Raw genomic sequence first — 22,279 nt, 5'->3', positions numbered from 1 at the left:
ACATCTCTTATACATATAGATCAGGTGGGGTTTATTCGGGGCCGTAGCTCTTCTGATAACATTAGGCGTTTCATTAATATCATGTGATCAGTGGCGAATGATCAGACTCTGGTCACTGCCATCTCACTTGATGCCGAAAAAGCGTTTGATATGGTAGAATGGGATTATTTTTTTCTGATTAAAACTTTTTATCGATTCATACAGATAACAAAGAAAAGCAAAACATATATACACAGAATCAGCATTTAACCCCCATTATTACCCCTCCCAATCCCCAACCCCACCCTGACCCTCAACAAACATCCCTGTGGTCACATATATGTATACACAAAAAAAAAAGAAAAACAAATTTAATAATAATAAATATATATAATAATCACACACATTTAAAACTATACTTCTCTCTCTACTGCCCCTCCCCGAGAGTCCCCCAAAAATGCCAAATAGCTGCCCCATTTCCTATCAAATGAATCCCAGATCCCCAGCCTTCTACATGACACCTCGTCGAAAGCTGCCACCCTCCCCATCTCCATGCACCACTCCTGAAACAAGAGCGCTCCAGCCGACTTCCATCCCCTTAAAACAATCTGTCTGCCAGTCATAACACTGGTCAGGACCCAATTTTTTATGTGTTTATCCCCTATATTGATGACCGCCCCATAGAATCGATGTAAAATCTTGAATTGCATAAGGCGCACTCTTGCATCTCTAGATACAGACTTGACATTTTTTAGAATCCTAGGCCACACTCCCTCCTCCAATACCAAGTTTCAATTTTTCTCCCATAATCTCTTGATAGAAATTAAAGCTCCGTCCCCCAGACTCTGAATTAGCAGGGAGTAATACACTGATGCCTCATGACCTTTTCCAAAAGCAGTAATCACCACTCCCAGAATATTTGCCACTTTAGGGGCAAATACTTTATGCTACTCCCAAAAATAGTACAGAGCAGGTGGCGCAGCTGTAAATACCTAAAGAACTGAGATCTGGGAATCCCAAAATGTTGAACCAAATTTTCAAAGGATCTCAACACTCCACTCTCATATAGGTCACCGAGTGTATTAAACTCCCTCACAATCCACTCTGACCAGCAGAAAGGGGACTCATTAATACATAATTTTGGGTTCAGCCATATGCTTGAGGCAACATTTAAATAAATGTCTGAATTAAACACTCTGGACACTTTTGTCCATACCGAGTGCAAATGCGAGATAACAAGGTTTAACTTAACTTCTCTGAATAGTTTGATAGAAAGGCTTTGCAATGGCGAATTAGGGGCAAGAACTTCCTGTTCAATACAGAACCAGGGAGGGACTCTCTCAGGTGGAAGCGACCAATGAGCCAAATGTCTGAAACCAAATGCATAATAATAAAACAAAATCTTGGGTAGGCCTAGCCCACCTTTGTCAATCAGCCTATGCAACTTTTGCGACATTTACCATTCCAAATGAAGGACTTTGCTATGCTATCAAATTGCTTGAAGCACACCTGTCCATATCGCTTGAAAACCTTTTTATTAAAGGGTCAAAATGAACTCTAACTAAATCACTCAAATTTGCTGGGAATAAAATACCCAAATACTTAATTCCCTGTTTGGGCCACTGGAAGGTGCCCAGCTGAAAAGCTGTTATCGGGCAGTATGCTGTCAGAGCCAATGCTTCGGATTTAGACCAATTAACTCTGTATCCCGAGAACTTAGAAAAGGAATTAATAATTCTGTGGAGGCAAGGCACAGATCTAGTAGGGTCGGAGACGAATAATAAAATATCATCTGTGTAAAGCAAAAGCTTATGCGCCACACCTCCCGCCACCACCTCTGGAAAATCATCCTCCTTTCTTATCACGGCTGCTAATGGTTCCAAGGCAGAACAATAATGGGGAAAGAGGGAAACCCTGCCGGGTGTCCCTATCCAGAGTAAAATAATCTTAAATTAATCCATTCGTTTGTACCGCCGCTACCAGGTGTCTGTAAAGTAACTTAATCCAACCAATAAAAGTATTCCCGAACCCGTACATTTCCAAAATCTTAAAAAGATAATCCCATTCTACCATTTCAAATGCCTTTTCTCTGTCAAGTGAGATGACAGTGACCGGAGTCTGATCATTCGCCACTGACCACATGATATTAATGCAATGCCTAATGTTATCAGAAGAGCTACGGCCCCGAATAAACCCCACCTGATCTATATGTATAAGAGATGTCATAACTTTACTTAATCGCTTAGCCAAAATTATTGACAATATTTTAACGTCTAGCTGGACCAGGGATTTTGGACGGTAACTCTTACACTCGCTTGGATCTTTGTCCTTTTTACGAATCAGACTGATCCGGGCTTGCATCATGGTTGGCGGAAGTTTGAATTCTTTAATGATTCCGTATACATTTCTAGCAAAAGTGGAGCCAATTCTGTAGCATAAGATCTAAAAAACTCAGTGGCAAAGTAATCTAGCCCCGGAGTCTTGCAAGGCCTTAATTACCTCGCGATGCTCCTCCAAGTTTATCTCAGAATCAAGAGAATGTTTTTGCTCAGCCATCAGTTTAGGATGTTCTAATGGTTCCACAAAGTTTCTAATATCCTCATCAGTAGACGAAGATGTGGAACTATAGAGATCTGAGGTAAATATTTCCACACCAGCAGATTTCACTGAGGGAATGGAAGAAAAAGACCCTCTCTGTTTTATATGTCTAGCTCTCTGTAGCCTTGCCCCCCGACTCCAAGTATGACTGTCTTGCCCTGATTAGCCAAAATTCCACCTTCTGTGTCAAAATAGTATTATATCTGTATTTCAATCGGCCATCAGATGACATTCGGCACTTCAGCTCTGTCTCAGCACTTTTAATATTCTCTTCCAACTCCACGAGTTCCCATGCTTTGGATTTTTTGGTGAATGAGGCATACTGTACGATCCGGCCCCTAAGAACTGCCTTAAGTGCCTCCCAAGCCACGCCCACAGAGGATACTGAGGACCAGTTGGTCTCCATAAAAACATTGATTTCAGCTTTTAACATTTGTTGGAATTCAGGATTTTGCAAAATGGATACATTAAAGAGCCAACTATATGATTTCCTTTTCTCCATATGTGGCAACACCTCTAAACTCACCAGGGCATGATCTGAGACTAAAATGTTTCCAATTGAGCAATCAACAACAGTTGAAATGAGGGATTTAGATATAAAAAATAATCTATTCTAGAATAATTCTTATGGACTGATGAAAAAAATGTATAGTCCCTACCAGATGTGTTCATAAGTCTCCAAATATCTGTAAGACCAAGATTTTTACACATCCTGTGAAGCATCAATGTTGCTCTAGGGGGCTTGCACACATTTGCTGCACTAAGATCAAGGACTGAGTCCATCAGAAGTCTCCTCCCAATATTATATCATGAGGGGGTGCCAGCGGCTTGCAACATTCCTTCAAGATTTATAAAAAATCCCTGTTCATCATTGTTAGGTGTGTAAATATTAGCCAAAATAAGACTTTGCCCCTGAATTTCTGCTAAAACAATAATGACTCTTCCTAATTTATCTTTAATCTCTTTGAGACATTTGAATTGTAGATGCTTACTTATCAGTGTAATGACTCCCCTTCTCTTATTTGAGCCAGCACTAAAGAAATATGTCCACCCCATATCTTCTCAAATTTTTCAGCTTCCTGCAGGGAAAGATGTGTTTCTTGAAGAAACACTATATCATATTTCTTACGCTTAAGAAGAGAAATAACCTTCCTTCTTTTTATGGGGTGCCCCAACCCATTCACATTCCACGTGGAGAGAGACAATCCACTCATATTAACACTTGACATTTTGACATATGAGAAAAAAATAGATTGTGTGTCAAAAACTAAATTATACTAATCACTTCAATGTCTTGCAAGAAATACTCCACAAAACAAACTCCAGCCAATAGGAGGCATAAGCACAAAGAACGTGCAGATTCATCCACAAAACAGTCCCGAAGGAGTGTTACTCCACAAAACAAACTACAGCTGCTAGGTGGAACCAGCACAAAAAGAAACAAAAAAGGCGCTCAGTTTCCTCAAACAATCAAGTGAATGTTCAGTGAGTGGCTCCATTCAGCTACAACGTGAGTACCACAAAATAACTTACTCTTTCCATTGACTTTATGAAGGACATCACTTGCTGCAGACATGTGACTGTTTTACAGCCATCCTTAGTATCTATTCTCAATTTGGCCGGGAACATCAGTGCAAAAGAGATCTTCTGTTGATGTAAGAGTTTCTTGCATTCCTTGAATCGATCACATTTCTCTTTCGAATTCGCAAAGTCTGGGAACAAGAAAATGCTGTGGTTCTTCCAAAAAAGCCTTCCTTTACTCCTCGCCTCGCATAACACCAGATCTTTATCGGATGATCTCAGAAATTTGGCTAGAATTGATCGGGGCCTGTCTCCCTCAGCGGTTCGCTGAGCCGGAACCCTGTGAGCTCGCTTGATTTTCAGCTTATAGCCTGTTATGCCAAGCCGATTTGGAAAGAGCCCTTCCAGGAATTTCACCATATCCTGACCTTCTTCTGCTTCAGGAATTCTGACAATTCGGATGTTATTCCGCCGGCTACAGTTCTCCAAGTCCTCCAACTTCTACCAGACACTCCAAATCCACCTTGGTCGCTAGCGGATTAGCAGATAATTCCCTTTTGGATGACTCCAGATAATCGATCCATTTCTCAACAGATTGAAACCACCTCAGAGAACTTCGTCTCCATGGCAGTGATCGATCGACGTATCACAGCAAGATCCTCCAAGTCAGCAACGACCTTCATCAGCATTGCCGACATGTTCAACATTTCTCACAGAATTTCCCTAATTTCTCCAACCAAATCGACTCCCTGGCTTGAGGCCTTGCACCCAACAGGGTTGCCCTCTTTCCCCATTATTGTTCTGTCTTGACTTGGAACCATTAGCAGCCACGATAAGAAAGGAGGATGATTTTCCAGGGGTGGTGGCGGGAGGTGTGGCGCATAAGCTTTTGCTTTACGCAGATGATATTTTATTATTTGTCTCCGACCCTACGAGATCTATGCCTTGCCTCCACAGAATTATTAATTCCTTTTCTAAGTTCTCAGGATACAGAATTAATTGGTCTAAATCTAAAGCTTTGGCTCTGACAGCGTACTGCCTGGTAATGGCTTTTCAGCCGGGCACCTTCCAGTGGCCCAAACAGGGCATTAAGTATTTGAGTATTTTATTCCCAGTAAATTTGTGTAATTTAGTTCAAGTTCATTTTGACCCTTTAATAAAAAGTTTTTCGAGCGATGTGGGCAGGAGGGCTTCATTACATTTATCTATGATTGGGAAGGTTAATGTTATTAAAATGATTTGTATTCCAAAATTCAACTACCTGCTACAATCTCTCCCTATAGAAGTCCCCCTCTCTTATTTCAAGCAATTTGATAGCATAGCAAAGTCCTTCATTTGGAATGGTAAAAGTCCCAGATTATACTTCAGTAAATTACATAGGATGATTAAGAAAGGTGGGCTAGGCCTACCCAAGATTTTGTTTTATTATTATGCATTCGGTCTCAGACATTTGGCTCATTGGTCACTTCCACCTGAGAGAGCCCCTCTCTGGTTTTGTATTGAACAGGAAGTTCTTGCCCCTATTTCGCCATTGCAAAGCCTTTCTATCAAACTAACCAGAGAAGTTAAGTTACACCCCGTTATCTCGCATTTGCACTCAGTATGGACAAATGTGTCCAGAGTGTTTAATTCGGACATTTATTTAAATGTTGCCTCGGGCATATGGCTGAACCCAAAATGATGTATTAATAAGTCCCCTTTCTGCTGGACAGAGCGGATTGAGAGGGAGGTTAATATGCTCGGTGACCTATATGAGAGTGAAGTGTTGAGATCCTTTGAAATTATGGTTCAGCATTTTGGGATTCCCAGATCTCAGTTCTTTAGGTATTTACAGGTGCGCCATCTGCTCTGTACTATCTTTGGGAGTAGCATACACCCCCTAAAGCAGCAGCTTTTGGAAAAGGTCATGAGGCATCAGTGTATTACTCCCTGCTAATTCAGATTCTGGGGAACGGAGCTTCGGCTTCTCTCAAGAGATTATGGGAGAAAGATCTAAACTTGGTATTGGAGGAGGGAGTGTGGGCTAGAATTCTAAAAAATGTCAAGTCTACATCTAGAGATGCAAGGGTGCGACTTATGCAATTTAAGATTTTACATCAATTCTATTGGACCCCATCTAGATTGTACAGGCTTGAAAGACACACCCACCTGCTGGTGATGCCAATCAGAAGATGGGGACTCAACCCATTTTTTTTGGTGGTGTGTTAAGATCCAAGAATTTTGGTTGAGGGTTCAGAGTTTTATGTGTGACGTATTGGGCACTCAAATTTCATTTTGCCCCAGACTTGTATTTTCGGCAATGGGGCAGTCATTAATATAGGGGATAAATACATAAAAAATTGGGTCCTAGCCAGTATGATTGGCAGACAGATTGTTCTTAGGGAATGGAAGGCGGCTGGAGCGCCCTCATTTCAAGAGTGGTGCACAGAGATGGGGAGGGTGGCGGCATTCGAGGAAATGTCATGTAGAAGGCTAGGCAACTTAGATTCATTTTATAAAAAATGGGGCAGCTATTTGGCCTTCTTGGATTGCTCTTGGGGAGGGGCGTTGTAGAGAGAAGTGTAGTTTTAAATGTGTGTGATTTTATATATATATATATATATATATATATATATATATATTTATATATATAAATATATATATATATACAACGCAGGACTGGGAGATGTTCCGGTCCGCCTCTGATGACGACATCAAGCTTTACACTGATAGCGTAATGTGTTTCATCAGAACGTGCGTAGAGGAAGTGATTCCGACCAGAACTGTACGAATCTATCCAAATCAGAAGCCGTGGATCAATAGCGATGTTCGCGCGGCACTTAATGTGCGGACCTCCTTACCGCAACAACCGCTCCACTGATGATGCCATTGCATCTACAATACACACTGCTCTCTCCCACCTGGAAAAAAAGAACACTTATGTGAGAATGTTGTTTGTAGACTACAGCTCAGCATTCAACACCATAGTGCCCTCCAAGCTAGATGAGAAACTCCGGGCTCTGGGCTTAAACAGCTCGCTGTGCAGCTGGATCCTGGACTTCCTGTCAAGCAGACGCCAGGTGGTTAGAATAGGCAGCAACATCTCCTCATCACTGATCCTCAACACTGGAGCCCCACAGGGCTGTGTTCTCAGCCCACTATTGTATTCCTTGTACACACATGACTGTGTGGCAACACATAGCTCCAATGCCATCATTAAGTTTGCTGATGACACGACGGTGGTAGGTCTGATCACTGACAATGATGAAACAGCCTACAGAGAGGAGGTGCACACTCTGACACACTGGTGTCAGGAGCACAACCTCTCCCTCAACGTCAGTAAGACAAAGGAGCTTGTGGTGGACTTCAGAAGAAAAGACATCACCCCATCATCATCAATGGAGCACCAGTGGAGAGAGTCAGCAGCTTCAAGTTCCTGGGTGTCCACATCACTGAGGAACTCACATGGTCCGTCCACACTGAAGTCGTTGTGAAGAAGGCTCATCAGCGCCTCTTCTTCCTGAGACAGCTGAGGAAGTTTGGAATGAACCGCCACATCCTCACACGGTTCTACACCTGCACTGTGGAGAGCATCCTGACTGGCTGTATCTCCGCCTGGTACGGCAATAGCACCGCCCACAACCGCAAAGCACTGCAAAGGGTGGTGCGAACTGCCCAACACATTATCAGAGGTGAGCTTCCCTCCCTCCAGGAAATATATACAAGGCGGTGTGTGAAAAAAGCTCGGAGGATCATCAGAGACTCCAGCCACCCGGGCCATGGGCTGTACTCACTGCTACCATCAGGTAGGTGGTATCGCAGCATCAGGACCCGCACCAGCCGACTCCATGATAGCTTCTTCCCCCAAGCAATCAGACTTTTGAACTTTTGATCTCCCACGATCAAATACATCAGCCCTGCACTTTATTACTCTTTTATCTCACACCGGACTGTCATAAATTATATTATTATTATTATATTATGTCTCTCTTAACAACTGACTATCAACCGACAGCCTGAATGTCAATACAGTACAATACTGTACATTCTATATATATATATATATATATACTTTTTTTATATATATTTTAATTTTTCATTTTTATTGAATAATGTGTATCTATATAGTAAAAAAAAAAAAAAAAAAAAAAACAGCGTATTGTATACTGTACAGTGTATGTTATTATTTGTATATTGTTGAGTGTAATTATGTTATAACAGATGTTTAAATTGTGTTGTGTCAATTTGATGTTATTGTAAATTGGTATATGTCTCATCACTGTCACGACTGCTATGTTGATTGGAACTGCACCCAAGAATTTCACACACCATTGCACTTGTGTATATGGCTGTGTGACAATAAAGTGATTTGATTTGATTTGATTGATTTGATTTGATATATATATATATAATTATTTTATTTTTTTTTTTTTTTTTTGTGTGTGTGTGTGTGTATACTCAAGTGTGACCACAGGGATATTTGTTGAGGGTCACGGTGGGGTTGGGGATTAGGAGGGGGAAAGGGATTAATGGGGGTTAAATGTTGATTCTGTGAATATATGTTTTGCTTTTCTTTGTCAATTGTGTGAATCAATAAAAAGTGTTAATCAGAAAAAACATTGGGCAAAATCTTCTGGTGTTTTACAGTGGAATTTATTTATAGAGCCCATATTATTCTAATTTACAGGTTCATAATTTTATTTTGGAGGTCTACTAGAATAGGTTTACATACTTTAATTTTCAAAACACATTATTTTCTCATACTGTACATTTCTGCTCCCCTCTCTTCAACCTCTGGCTGAAATGCTCTGATTTAGCTTCTGTCTCTTTAAAGCCCCCCTTTCCAAAAAGCCCAGTCTGCTCTGATTGGTCAGCTGGCCTAGTCTACGTATTGCAGCAGGTGAAATAAACACTAGAGGCACTACAACAAGTTTTTTTTTTCACTTTCACACAAATCATGTGTAAAACAACAGATTAACAGTTTATAAACACTTATTTTTCTTTCTATTACTCATACAATGCTATCTTATGACACCAAAAAACACTTTTACTATAATGCATGATTTGAAAGATGATACATTTTAACACTTGCATTACATAACCAACTACTTTTACAAGATTATTCCAGCATGACAAAGTTGAGTGCTAGCTCAACTGATAGAGTGCTGGACTTTGAATGCAGAAAACTGGGGTACAAGTCCAGCAAAGTATGTGAAGCATGCAGTTGCTTCAGCTGGTCAGTCAGTTATGATCGGCAGGCAGGTGAAAGGGAATAATGGGGGTTAAAAGTTGATTCGGTGTATATATGTTTGCTTTTCTATTTCATGTGTCTGAATCAATAAAAAGTGTTCATTAGAAAAAAAGTTATAAAACCTGTCAAAATCATTCCAAACCAGCCCAAATTTTGTCCACCTGGAACCTGGCCAGTCTGGCAATACTGATTGAATCACGCGTTCCAACCTTGTCAGAAGAAAAATGGTCGATACTAGTTTACGTCACTACGGTGGTAACTTTTAGCAATGCAAACGCAACAGGGGAAAAGTATCCTCGGTGTTCCGTTCCTCGTACAAGTTCTCATCTAGAGAGTTACTAGAGGGGACTGTAGGTGGGAAAGGGCATATAGAATGCAACAGTCATGTTCCAGAAGTGAAAATCCTATTCATTTTCTCCAAAGGGAAATTGATTTTTATGGATAAACCTTTCAAAATAGACCTACTATGTGTTGAGATTGTTAAACAATGATATATGCTTCTGTAGAAGCCACAAGTCAGTGTGATTTCAACTTCATTTAACAAAAATCATGCTTAATAGCCAAATTCCTGGCAAAGAACTACACTACCCATATTCCTGAAAAGATATTCAGAGAAGTCTCAGTTACAATGGGAACTAAAATCACATGAAGAGAGCTCAGCAGTGACCGCAAACTCCCATGAAGCATTGTGAATGACGTAATCAAATTTGTCTCTCTATAATCTCAATCTACTTATAAATCTATATAAATACACAAATATTTTGTATTAAACGTATAAAATATATTGATCTCATACTTAATGGACTATACCTAATAGCCAATAGTTTGATTTAGTTTTTGATTCGATCCACAATGCTTCATGGGATGAGTACTTCATTCCCTCAAAAAAGTTTAAAAAAAAAGTAATTTCTTGCTTCTAATCAAATGCTGTAATGTTTTAATTCATTATGGAGCTGGTTGGTTCATGGCATAAAATTATTTTTTAAATATATATATTTTTTATTTGCCTATGGAGAAAATGATTGGGAAAAATTTTCTAGAACCAAAGCAGCATTTATTCCCTGTGAGTTGCACACAGATTGAAAAATCATAATTTTTTATGACTAATGCTCTGTTTTCTTTTAAAGCTGGATCACTGCTGTGGTGGAATTTTGAGGCTTGATTCAAAAGTGTAGGCAAACATAAATATTAACATGGACAAAAAAGGATGAAAGCAGCTATTTCACATTTAACAATTTTAAACGTTGTGTGATTAAAGTGAAGATAAAACACATGTAATATATGTCTAAAGCTAAATATAAATATTTTAAAGCTGTACCTGCTCAACTTTGATGTCGTAATCTCCTTGAACCTTCTTTCCGTGAAATATATTCACCCTGGAAGACAAAAAAGATATTCATTCATTTTACAACAGTTAGTTCCAGACCACTTATTTGATTGGACTATTGGTGGGCTAAAGTCTTTTCACACTTTTAAAACTGGGTTTGGCAAAGTTTCACACTTGTAATTTTGAAAGGGGTATATTGCACCGCTTTCAACCCTGGGTTATGAAGCCCTGATTCAAAGCAGAGTTAGCATGAAGTTTATTGCAAATTGTGGTGCCAAATAGTGCAGTGTGAAACAATACAGTGCTAGAATGTTCTGAGTTAACAAAAGACATGCAGTCATAAACTAAAGAGTGTTTTCTGCATTGAATATTCATGCACTGTGTACAATCACTGAAACTTTCACACGCTGTGCTTAGTTTCAACGTCTGACATAAATATTTAAATGTCAAACAGTGACGCGGACACGTTACCTGGAGCGAAGAAATGACCACATTATCTGTTTGAGCTATTGTAGTTTAGCCAAAGTGGACTTACATAGCAACATTTAAAAACAAACAAAACAGGTCACATGCTTGTCGTGAGCTGTTTTCATCCAACAGATGGTATTACCCTCATTAATATGCAAAATGAATGTTAAGCCAGGGTTTACAAATGTACTTGTATTCTTCAACCTGGTCTCATAAAATCAAGTTATTAAATATAAATTTTAGCAAAATAATTTTTCCATGGACACTTGCACAAATGAAGTACTGGGTGGTAACAGATTAAATGTAATCTGGATTATGTAATCAGAAATAAAATAAAGTACTTGTAATTATAATAAATTACATTTTAAAATACTCAATCAGATTACATTTACTTTATATGGATTACATGATTACATATTAATCAGGAAAGTATAAAAAGTATAATAACAAAGAATAATTTTTCATAATTTATCGATCCTTCTAATTCTTTTTCTTAAATACTCTTCTTTTTAAATGCCTGATACTTCCAGGCTCTCCAGCCATACCTACACTGAAGATGGAGCAGTAATCCACAAAAATGCCGAACCGACTGCATAAGTGCCGAACCGACTGCATTAGTGCAGTAAAATTTGTTTTCGTTTCACGACATGCTTTTTTACTCTGCTTCAAAGCTTTTGCTATTATAACAACTTTTGAGAGAGTTTTTTTCTTTGTGTGTTTGATGTTGATTTACAGATATAACTGTTACCACATGTATGGCACTTGTAATACCAAAATTGCCAGAGTAAGAACATTTTAGAGCCTTTTTTATTTCACTCAGAAACAGACAATTAGGGAGCAAAACACACACACATACACACACAAAAACTCATATCAATTATCTTATTTTGATTCATTAAGTAAGTTTTCTTTTATGCATTTAAGCCATATTATGTCAAAATGGTACAAGCTTATTCTACTCAAATGCATGTGACATCAAACAAACAAGAATTAATTAGGTCAGAAGAAATCCAAGAGTAATCAAATTAGATTACTTTAAACATTTTGATCTAAGAGATTACATTACTGACTGCCATTTTGTCATATTATTTGTAATCAGTACCAGATTACAATTCAGAAGTAATCTACCCAGCACTGCCCATCACTATATTAGTTTATAAAATACATCCTGTACAGTTGAAAACAACTTGCTTTTGGCACCCCTCAATGGACATTTCACCCAGAAAATTTAACCCACATGTGCCCCTACACCCAACAACACGTACCGCTTTGGCCACTGGGGGCAGTGTTTCTAATTGCATTAAGAACAGACCGATTTCTGCAAAAGAAAAGTTAACCAACTGTTTCTGATTTCACTGTAACATCTAAAAACTTTTATTTGAGCACATGACTTAAAGGTGATCAATTTAACATTTGTATTACATAATCTATTACATTTACAAGCTTGTTTACATGTGATCAAACTGCACAATGGCTCAACTGATAGAGCTTAGAGTTGAAAGTGTCATAGAAGCACTACAAATTTATGTGGTTTCTTCAGCAATTGCGTCTTTGGTTTTTATGACATTATCAGTTAGCTTTAGGTTTCAGGTTTAGGATAGGGAGGTAGGTTTGAATTTAAAACTTGATAGAGTATTAACCTTAAAAACCTCATCTGTTTTGGAGAAAAAAAAAAAAATTGCTTTCAGAGCCACACAGTGGACATTTCACCTCGGAACTGCCATGATACATGTAAGAAACCACGTCATATAATTTTGCAACAATTTCACCTCAGTCATTCGAGTCATGAGATCTGACTGGAAAGCTGGAAACCTGAATACCCAAGATTAATTACTAACCCAGGGTGAGGGTTAACAAAACTAGAAACAAAATAACACAAGATTATGTATACCCAGGGTTTAGAATGACTCAGGGCATCAGTATCAAGAGTGAACATTCCTCAAGAGTACTGTTGTGGAACATTTTTATTTTCAGAGCTCAGATACACAAAATAGCTTGCCATCTTGTGAATGAAATGACAGTTACTCAATATTAATTTCTTGTTTATAGAAGTGTTGTATAAAAGCAATAGCTTTATTATTTCCAGAATGCATGTAGTCTTGTTCCATCAGTGTATGCACACACAATTCAACTGACATCGTTTAAAACCTTGCTGTCACAATGACTGAACAAACAGTCTAATACAGAAACTGCATAATTGCATAACTGCTGGTTGAGAAATGACAGCAGTGTAATTAGCTGCTGTTCTGATGCAGCATTCCAATCATTAGGTTTAGCACTGGTTTTGATAAGATTGATAAGCACATTTTCTGCATCTCGTTCATATTCTGTTTCACTGTGTATCCTCTACTGTTTCTAGCTTGTGTTTGACTGTTATTAAAAAAGTCAAAGAGACAGTCATTTGGCATGGTGAGAGCAGAGCAGGCTAAAATGACCCTATAAAAGAAATAACATTGAGAAGCAATGAAAAAACTGACTAGATAACAAAAGAGGTAAAGATAGGTGATATCTGATTGCATCCTTGTGTTTAATTTTCTTTATAACTCTCTTTAAAAAAAAAAAAATACTAAGAGCTTGCCACATCCAAGCAACACTTTTTATTTTTAAAGAGTGTCCTTCAAGCATACAATGCAATTTTATTATATACTGTTGGTTAATGTGAAGGAATAAAAGTCTGACAGTTAACATATCTTAATTAAAAAATTTGGTTCATAATACATCTCAGAGACACAAAGAAAGGTGTTAAACTTCCAGTGCCTAAACAGAAGTGAAACAAGCTGTTAGCAGCATTTGGTAGATTTTATCCTCAGCAGCATAGCGGCAAAACACCTGTGGATTATCAAATGGATGGATGAACCTGTTTTGAACAGACTGGAAATAATTTTTACAATACAAAAACAACTGATGAAGATAATGAAGAAAAAGCTTTTAACTATGTAGCCTAATAACTGAATAGATTACAGGATAGTCTTAGCACAGCTCAGTTCCCCGGTCAGTTGTCCTGTGACGCATTGACCTGGAAACACTTGTAGTGACTTGCAGTGGGACGAGCAGCTTTCTGCATCTTCTGAGCAGCCTCATGATTTCTAAAGCATTGAGTCAGACTGTCACACAACTTAAAATACAGTGCTTAAAAATATTTTGCTGTGCTTTGGCTTAATTTTGTTGTGCTATAGCTTATTTCCGTTGTGCTGTGGCTTATTTCCCTAGTGTTTTCAGCTTTTATTTGATTGCTAATTTGGTTGTGTTGTGCACTTCTCGGCTACAGTAGATGAACGCTGTAGGGCATAAGTTTGTTTTCGATAATATTCTAAATCTAGTCAGACCTTACCTACTGTATCAGAGAAGCAAACGTCATGGTTACTGGTGTAACCTCCGTTCCCTGATGGAGGGAATGAGACGTTGGTGTCAATGTAGTGACACTAGGGGTCACTCTTGGGAGCCCGAGACACCTCTGGTCTTTGATAAAAGGCCAATGAAAATTGGCGAGTGGTATTTGCATGCCACTCCCCCGGACATACGGGTATAAAAGGAGCTGGTATGCAACCACTCATTCAGGTTTTACGCTGAGGAGCCGATATAAGGTCCAGCCATTTCAGCGGGTAGTTCAGCGTTATGGCAGGAGGGACCAACGTCTCGTTCCCTCCATCAGGGAACGGAGGTTACACCAGTAACCATGACGTTCCCTATCTGTCACTCACTTGATGTTGGTGTCGATGTAGTGACACTAGGTGTCCCTATACAAAATGCCACAAGGCTGAACGGTGTTACGTGAACTGGCGGTGTGTGGTGGGCAGACTTGCTGTGTGCCTCATAGCCAGCACACCAAGTCGACACGTAACCTCCCCCAACACAGTTATGAGTGTCGAACGGCCCTTTTTGGGGACAAGTCGACTACCCAAAGATAGAGACAGGCTTAACCCAGTCGTGGCCTCTTTTCCCCTTCTCTTTTTCCACTCCCTAAAAAAGAAGGGGGATTATCCGACTGGGCCACCAGGTCTAGCCGGGGGGTGTCCCTCCCAAGGGGAGGACACCGCGGAGACAACACCTCCCCCCAGGAGAGGGGGGGGGATATTTAAGTGGAAAAATACATCACATGGTCTTTCCAACCATGTGGAGAGCCTTCAAGGTAGATCCTGCCCAATGGGGGAGGAGTTACTACAAACATGGAGACTGGGGCAGAGGGGCTCTGCCCAAGGAAGACGCAGTTTGCCAGCAGGGAAACGAACTAGCGGAAGATATAGATCGCATGGGGTTTAGCCTTACAGGGAACCACCACATGCGGAGCACCTACCCCAGAACAGGGCTCTTAGTTAGCGCATGTACTGGGCCGGCAGTGAGTCTCTCTGAAAACTCGACTGCCACAGGGCTCGGAGGAAGTCAACCAGGGAACAAATTTTTTGAACACTACTGGGAATTAATGGCGCACGTCTTCAGCTCAAAAGGATGTGGAAGGCGCTATGTGCAAGCGATACACCCGGCCGGCTATCCCGGGCTTATCCGCTTGTGTTGCATGCCACTACCTGGGATGAAACCGGTTCCACCCGGAGGTTGTAGAACCTTGCAATGGTGTTGGGTGTTGCCCAGCCCGCTGCTCTGCAAATGTCTGTTAGAGAGGCACCTCTGTCCAGGGCCCAAGAAGCCGCTACACCATGGGTAGAACGGGCTCGTAGCCCTACCGGGGGCGGCATGTTTTGGGCGAGATATGCCATGGTTATGGCGTCAACGAGCCAGGGGGTGATCCTCTGCTTGGAGACAGCGCTTCCTTTCCGCTGTGCACCAAAGCAGACAAAGAGCTGCTCAGAGACTCTAAAGCTCTGCGTGCGATCCAAATAGATGCGTAAAGTGCGCACCGGACACAGCAATGACAGGGCTGGGTCTGCCTCCTCCTGGGGCAGCGCTTGCAGGTTCACCACCTAGTCCCTAAAAGGGGTGGTGGGAACCTTGGGCACATAGCCCGGTTGGGGTCTCAGGATCACGTGAGAATAGCCTGGACCGAACTCCAGGCACGTTTTGCTGACAGAGAGTGCTTGCAGGTCACCTGCCCTCTTGATGGAAGTGAGCACAGTCAGGAGGGCAGTCTTCAAGGAGAGTGCCTTAAGCTCGGCTGACTGCAAAGGCTCAAAGGGGGCTCTCTGTAGAGCCTGAAGAACTACGGAGAGATCCCATGAGGGAATGAGGCGCGGTCTGGAGGGATTCAGCCTCCTGGCACCTCTTAGGAACCTGATGATCAGGTCGTGCTTCCCTAAGGACTTACCGTCAACTGCGTCGTGGTGTGCTGCTATGGCAGCAACGTACACCTTCAAGGTGGAAGGGGACAGCCTCCCTTCCAGCCTCTCCTGCAGGAAGGAAAGCACTGATCCGACTGCGCATCTCTGGGGGTCTTCGTGTTGAGAAGAACACCACTTAGCGAATAGACGCCACTTAAAGGCATACAGGCGCCTTGTAGAGGGAGCCCTAGCCTGAGTGATCATGTCTACCACCACGGGTGGTAGGCCAGTTAGGTCTTCCGTGTCCTGTCCAGGGACCAGACATGGAGATTCCAGAGGTCTGGGCACGGGTGCCAGAGTGTGCCCCGTCCCTGAGAAAGAAGGTCCTTCCTCAGGGGAATTCGCCAGGGGGGAGCTGTCGTGAGGATCGTGAGGTCCGAGAACCACGTCTGGGTGGGCCAGTAGGGTGCTACCAGGACGACCTGCTCCTCGTCCTCCCTGACCTTGCACAGGGTCTGTGCAAGCAGGCTCACTGGGGGAAACACATATTTGCGAATGCCAGGGGGCCAGCTGTGTGCCAGCACGTCTATGCCGAGGGGAGCCTTGGTGAGGGCGTACCAGAGCAGGCAATGGGAGGATTCTTGGTAGGCGAACAGGTCCACCTGTGCCCGACCGAATCGACTCCAAATCAGCTGGACCACCTGAGGGTGGAGTCTCCACTCTCCCCTGAGGGAAACCTGCCATGACAGCGTGTCCGCTGTAGTGTTGAAGTTGCCCGTGATGTGAGTGGCTCGCAGCGACTTGAGGTGATGCCGACTCCGGAAGAGGAGACGGCGGGCGAGTTGTGACATACAGCGAGAGCGCAGACCGCCTTGGCGGTTGACATATGCTACCGCTGCCATGCTGTCCGTCCGAACTAGCACATGCTTGCCCTGGATCAACGGCCGGAACTTCCGCAGGGCGAGCAGAATTGCCAGTAACTCGAGGCAGTTGATGTGCCAATGCAGTCGCGGACCCGTCCAGAGGCCCACGGCTGCGTGCCCGTTGCAAACTGCGCCCCAGCCCATTTTGGAGGCGTCTGTCGTGACCACGACGCGCCTGGAGACCAGTTCTAGGGGAACACCTGCTCGTAGAAATGAGAGGTCGGTCCAAGGGTTGAAAAGACGGTGACAGACCAATGTAATGGCCACACAGTGTGTCCCGTGGTGCCATGCCCATCTCGGGACTCGAGTCTGGAGCTAGTGCTGAAGCGGCCTCATATGCATCAACCCGAGCGGGGTGGCCACCGCCGAGGATGCCATATGCACCAGGAGCCTCTGAAAAAGTTTCAGTGGAACTGCTGTTTTCTGTTTGAACGTCTTCAAACAGGCCAGCTTTGTAAGGCGCGCCGTCAAGGAGACTGAGTCCAACTCCTAACCGAGAAAAGAGATGCTCTGAACCGGGAGGAGCTTGCTCTTTTCCCAGTTGACCCGAAGCCCTAGTCGGCTGAGGTGTGAGAGCACCAGGTCCCTGTGTGCGCATAACACGTCTCGAGAGTGAGCTAAGATTAGCCAGTCATCGAGATAGTTGAGAATGCGAATGCCCACCTCCCTTAACGGGGCAAGGGCAGCCTCTGCGATCTTTGTAAAGACGCGAGGAGACAGGGACAGGCCGAAAGGGAGGACTTTGTACTGATACTCCTGACCCTCGAACGCGAACCGCAGGAAGGGTCTGTTTCGAGGAAGGATCGAGATGTGAAAGTACGCATCCTTCAGGTCTACCGCCGCAAACCAATCTTGATGCCGGATGCTCGCTAGAATGCGTCTTTGCGTCAGCATCTTGAACGGGAGTCTGTGTAAAGACCGGTTCAGTACTCACAGGTCCAAGATTGGCCGCAACCCACCTCCGTAGGAAGGTAGTGATCTCCGCGTGCAGGGTGACAGCGTTTTCGCCCTGGACCAAGGTGAAGTGAATACCGCTGAACCTGGGCGGGCGCCTGGCGAACTGAATCGCGTAGCCGAGTCGGACGGTCCGGACCAGCCACCGCGATGGATTGGAAAGCACAAGCCATGCGTCCAAATTCTGCGCGAGGGGGACCAAGGGGACAACATCGTCAGACGTACCGGCAGGTGGGGCGAAGCGGCGGGGCGGAGCGCGAGGTGCCACAGCACGTCGTGGCCGTGCTAAGTCTAGGGACATCGAAGCACTTACCTGGCTCCTTGTGACCACCCCCGGAACACCCTGAGATGAGGGAGGAAGAGGCCTGTCCTCGTAACCCGTGGAGGCTGCCACATCGGGGGCGGCTGTGTGCCACAGCTGGGCACTCAGGGGCAGAAAGGGCACCGCTGGAGTGCCAATCCTGCAAGAAAAAGCCCATGGATGGTAGTCGTGGTGTCGACCGTACACACCGGGTATGTGACCCAGGGAGGAAGGAAGCCGCTCTTTTGCTGAACTGTTGGGTACCGCAGCCACTTGGGCGTGCGGCGAAATCAAACAAAAAGGCAACAAAAGATTTTCCACCCGGCCCTCCACCGGGGGATGGAGTGATCTTTTTACCAGCTCCACGTGAGTGGGTTCCCTTGTCCCTGGGTTGCCCGTCTCAGAGGCGCTTCGAGGACCTCCATGGGTTCTCCGGCACCAGCTGTGAGCTTCCTGCAGTGGGCTCCACGCCGGGGCTGGGACGGAGGGGCGGGCTGCAGCGGAGCCGGTGCAGTCACCGCAGGGGGAAGCCCTTGGCGACGAGCAGATGGGGTGCGGGATCTTGAGCCGTGCCGGGGCAGGATGTGCCAGATTGCTTCTGTCTGCTGCTTTACCGTCTTATGAAAGCAAGCCGCGACCGCAACGTTGCCATGGTCATGTTCTCGCAGTGAGAACATGAACCATTCATAAACGCTGCTTCCGTGTGGGTCGCGCCCAGACACGAAAAACAGCGATCAAGACCATCCGAAGTTGAGAGAAAACGACCGCAACCAGGAATAACACACGATTGGAAAGGCATCTTTAGAAAGTTCCGTGTGTGCGCTCTTTTAGAGAAATATACTCTTTTAGAGGGGAAAAACGCTCTTTCAGAAAATATACTCTCTAGTTTTTCTGCCAAAGCGCCCAGGGGCGTTCTCTGCAGTGCACCAGTGCAGAGGAGGGAGAAGCCGCTGAAATGCGCCGTCAGATCCAGCAGAGGTGAATGAACAGTGCTATTCAACTCAATGAGCATGACCGTTCACAAGAGGGTTTGAGAGAGAGACCCCAAATTTGGCATTGTTGATGTTGATGCTCTGTTAGCATGCCAAATTTCACAACTTTTTACCATGTGATCCTATGGACTACCTGCCAAAAACGGCAAAAGAATAATAAAAAAACTAATAGATACAATAGGTGTCTACACACCATTGGTGCCTGGCCCCTAATTAGAGCAAATTATTCAGTTGTACCATGTAAGCACTTGGTCTCATAATGAGTTTAAAATCACAACACACACTGTAGCCCTGCTCTAATCAAAGCAAGGGTTGCTAGGTTCCATCAATGCGGGATTTCAGTGGTGGTGTACATGGCCAGCGAACCACCACAGTCGCAGCTTTAGTGATCTCATGTGGCAGTCTGTCTTCATTAAACTAGAAGCAGTCTGGCAACATTCACTGCATTGGTCAAAAAAACAGCTCTGCTTCATTAACTTTGTTCATCTGACAACTGAACGCAGAGGAAGAATCTAAACACAAGTTAACTCTGAGCAACAAGACAGTAAAAAGAGCTCATGTGTCCAAGACGTTTGTCTTGATATCCTTTCTTATCATCAGCTGACAGTGATGCTACTAAAACACTGGCTAAGTTCAGAAAAGGATCCCACCATACTAATTGTATTATTTCTGCCGTATTTACAAAAAATCAGTTGTATGGTAGTACAGTATACTATTGCATTGCTTACTACCAGTGTTGGGTGAAATTGGATAACAAAGTAATTAGTTACTGTAATCTAATGACTTTTAGGCACAAAAAGTAGTGTAATGTCAGATTATAGTTACTGACTTTCAATGAAAGCAATTACTTTAAAGTACAGTACATTACTTGGGTTACAAATATTTCTAAATATATATTATTGATGTGCAATACAATTAAAATATGAATTCATAGGTTCACATGTACATCTGTTTGCATTTCTCTTGACAGCTGAAGGGTTTGTGACAGTGAACAAGGAGAAGATATACATTATTTAGTATTTTAGAAAGTAACATAAAAGTATTATGCTTTATGATATATGATTATAATTTTAGATAAGTAGTTAGTAATTTGTAGGGGATTACTTTTTAGGAACTTACCCAACACTGAATATTACTCACTAAATACTGCACAGGATGCAATAGGGATGTGCCCGAAGCCGAATACCTTATTCGGAAAGGCAAGAATAATGACTTCAAAGCAAATAACGAATTCTACCAAGTAATAGACACATAGGATATTTTAAATAAACATATCTAAAATGGTAATGGAATGGTGAGTCTGTTGAGACAAAAATTATTACTAAATTATTTTATGAATTATACAAGGCATATTTGCTATATAGAAGCAATAAATAGAATAGAATTACAGTGAAAAAAGTTGCTTTTCTCATTAAGTGTTGATGCACTTCCTGTTTAAGCCCTGCCAACATTTGGTTATATCCGAATACAGATACAGAGAGTTAATTTTGCCATTGCAACAGATACAGATAATGGCTTCGCTGCACACCCCTAGTAAAAATTTGAATGATTTTACATTTCTTTTTATACTCTATATAAAACCTTGCAACAGTTATGACAGTGTTGTTCTTGTTTTAAGCTGCAGGAGGTCCCTTAGCAAAAAAGGCACGTTTTCCCCACCCAGTTTTTACCCTCTAAATAAGGAAAGTGATTTCATGCCCTCCCCTGCATCACTGCAGCTTACCAACAGCAGATAAAAGAGGGATTCTAATAGGCGTTGATTCCTTTGATCCTGCCATCTGATAGAGGCAGCTGGCATTATTTCTGTGTACAAATGAGAAAGGAACTGTCCTGGTGAGCCAGTAATTTTATCTGTGCTCTGGGTAAAACATCAATATCACTGCTGGTTGTCAACCACATTATTTTTTGTTATTTGGTTTTAGAAAAACAAACTGTGTTTTGAGTGTTCTTTTGCTCAATGCAATATGTGAGTGTTCTGGGAGGTTGCTAGGGTGTTGATAGTTTATTGTGTTGTAATATTCGAGACATCGTTCTTGAGACTATTAGACCATTTTTATTATCTTACTACTTTTTTTCCACAAAATTTACAATTTGATTGACACCTCCAATATTGGCTAACGATTGATGATTTTCTTTTGCACATGACTTATGACTGCCGTGAGGTTAAGAGGTAATCTGGAGCCTGGTGTACGTTTGAGTAACAGGATGGTCTCCTCTCATATATTTTTGAAAAATAATTATGCCCAGCTATAGCTGTCAAAACCTGAAGTACATACAATAATTACAGTACAATAATACTGCATTTTGTATAGCTGAAATGCTTACTTGGCTTACAATGAATTAAATATAGCAGTACAATTGAAGAAATTGAAAGTAAAGGTTATGTTCACTTTTTGTTTTTGATCTGTTGTTTATGTTTTATTCATTTAAATACATTCAGAGAGTATTAAATTACCCAGACCAGCTGAAGCAAAACCTAATCACTGCCCTTGAACAGTACGTCCAGTAATGGGGAACCAATCAATATGCCTGACAGCCATTATGCCTTTAGTACAACTAGCCAACAATCTTTTCATTGAGAGATTCTAGGCTCACTTTTGCAATCAGAACAAGGGAGCACACTACACATCCTGTCTATTACCACTGTGGAATTTGTTGTGATGGATTTAGGACATGGTGCTCCTTAAAGGGATATTTCAACCAAAAATGAAAATTCTATCAATATTTACCAAACCTCAGGTCATTCCAAATATGTTATGGTTTTCTCTCTACTGAA

General features: G+C 42.3%; 1 protein-coding gene across 1 annotated transcript in view; it reads right to left on the bottom strand.

The window, feature by feature from the left end:
• Positions 1-22,279, bottom strand: part of syn2b (synapsin IIb) — a 217,404-nt gene that overhangs the window by 140,447 nt on the left and 54,678 nt on the right. Inside the window, exon 2 of the mRNA XM_051672276.1 lies at positions 10,647-10,704. Within this exon, the coding sequence (XP_051528236.1) occupies positions 10,647-10,704 (58 nt within the window). The remainder of the gene's footprint in view (positions 1-10,646; positions 10,705-22,279) is intronic.

Source organism: Myxocyprinus asiaticus, chromosome 35 (assembly GCF_019703515.2).
Source record: "Myxocyprinus asiaticus isolate MX2 ecotype Aquarium Trade chromosome 35, UBuf_Myxa_2, whole genome shotgun sequence".
In the NCBI taxonomy this organism is placed as follows: Eukaryota; Metazoa; Chordata; class Actinopteri; order Cypriniformes; family Catostomidae; genus Myxocyprinus; species Myxocyprinus asiaticus.
This window is presented reverse-complemented; position numbering and strand designations above follow the sequence as displayed.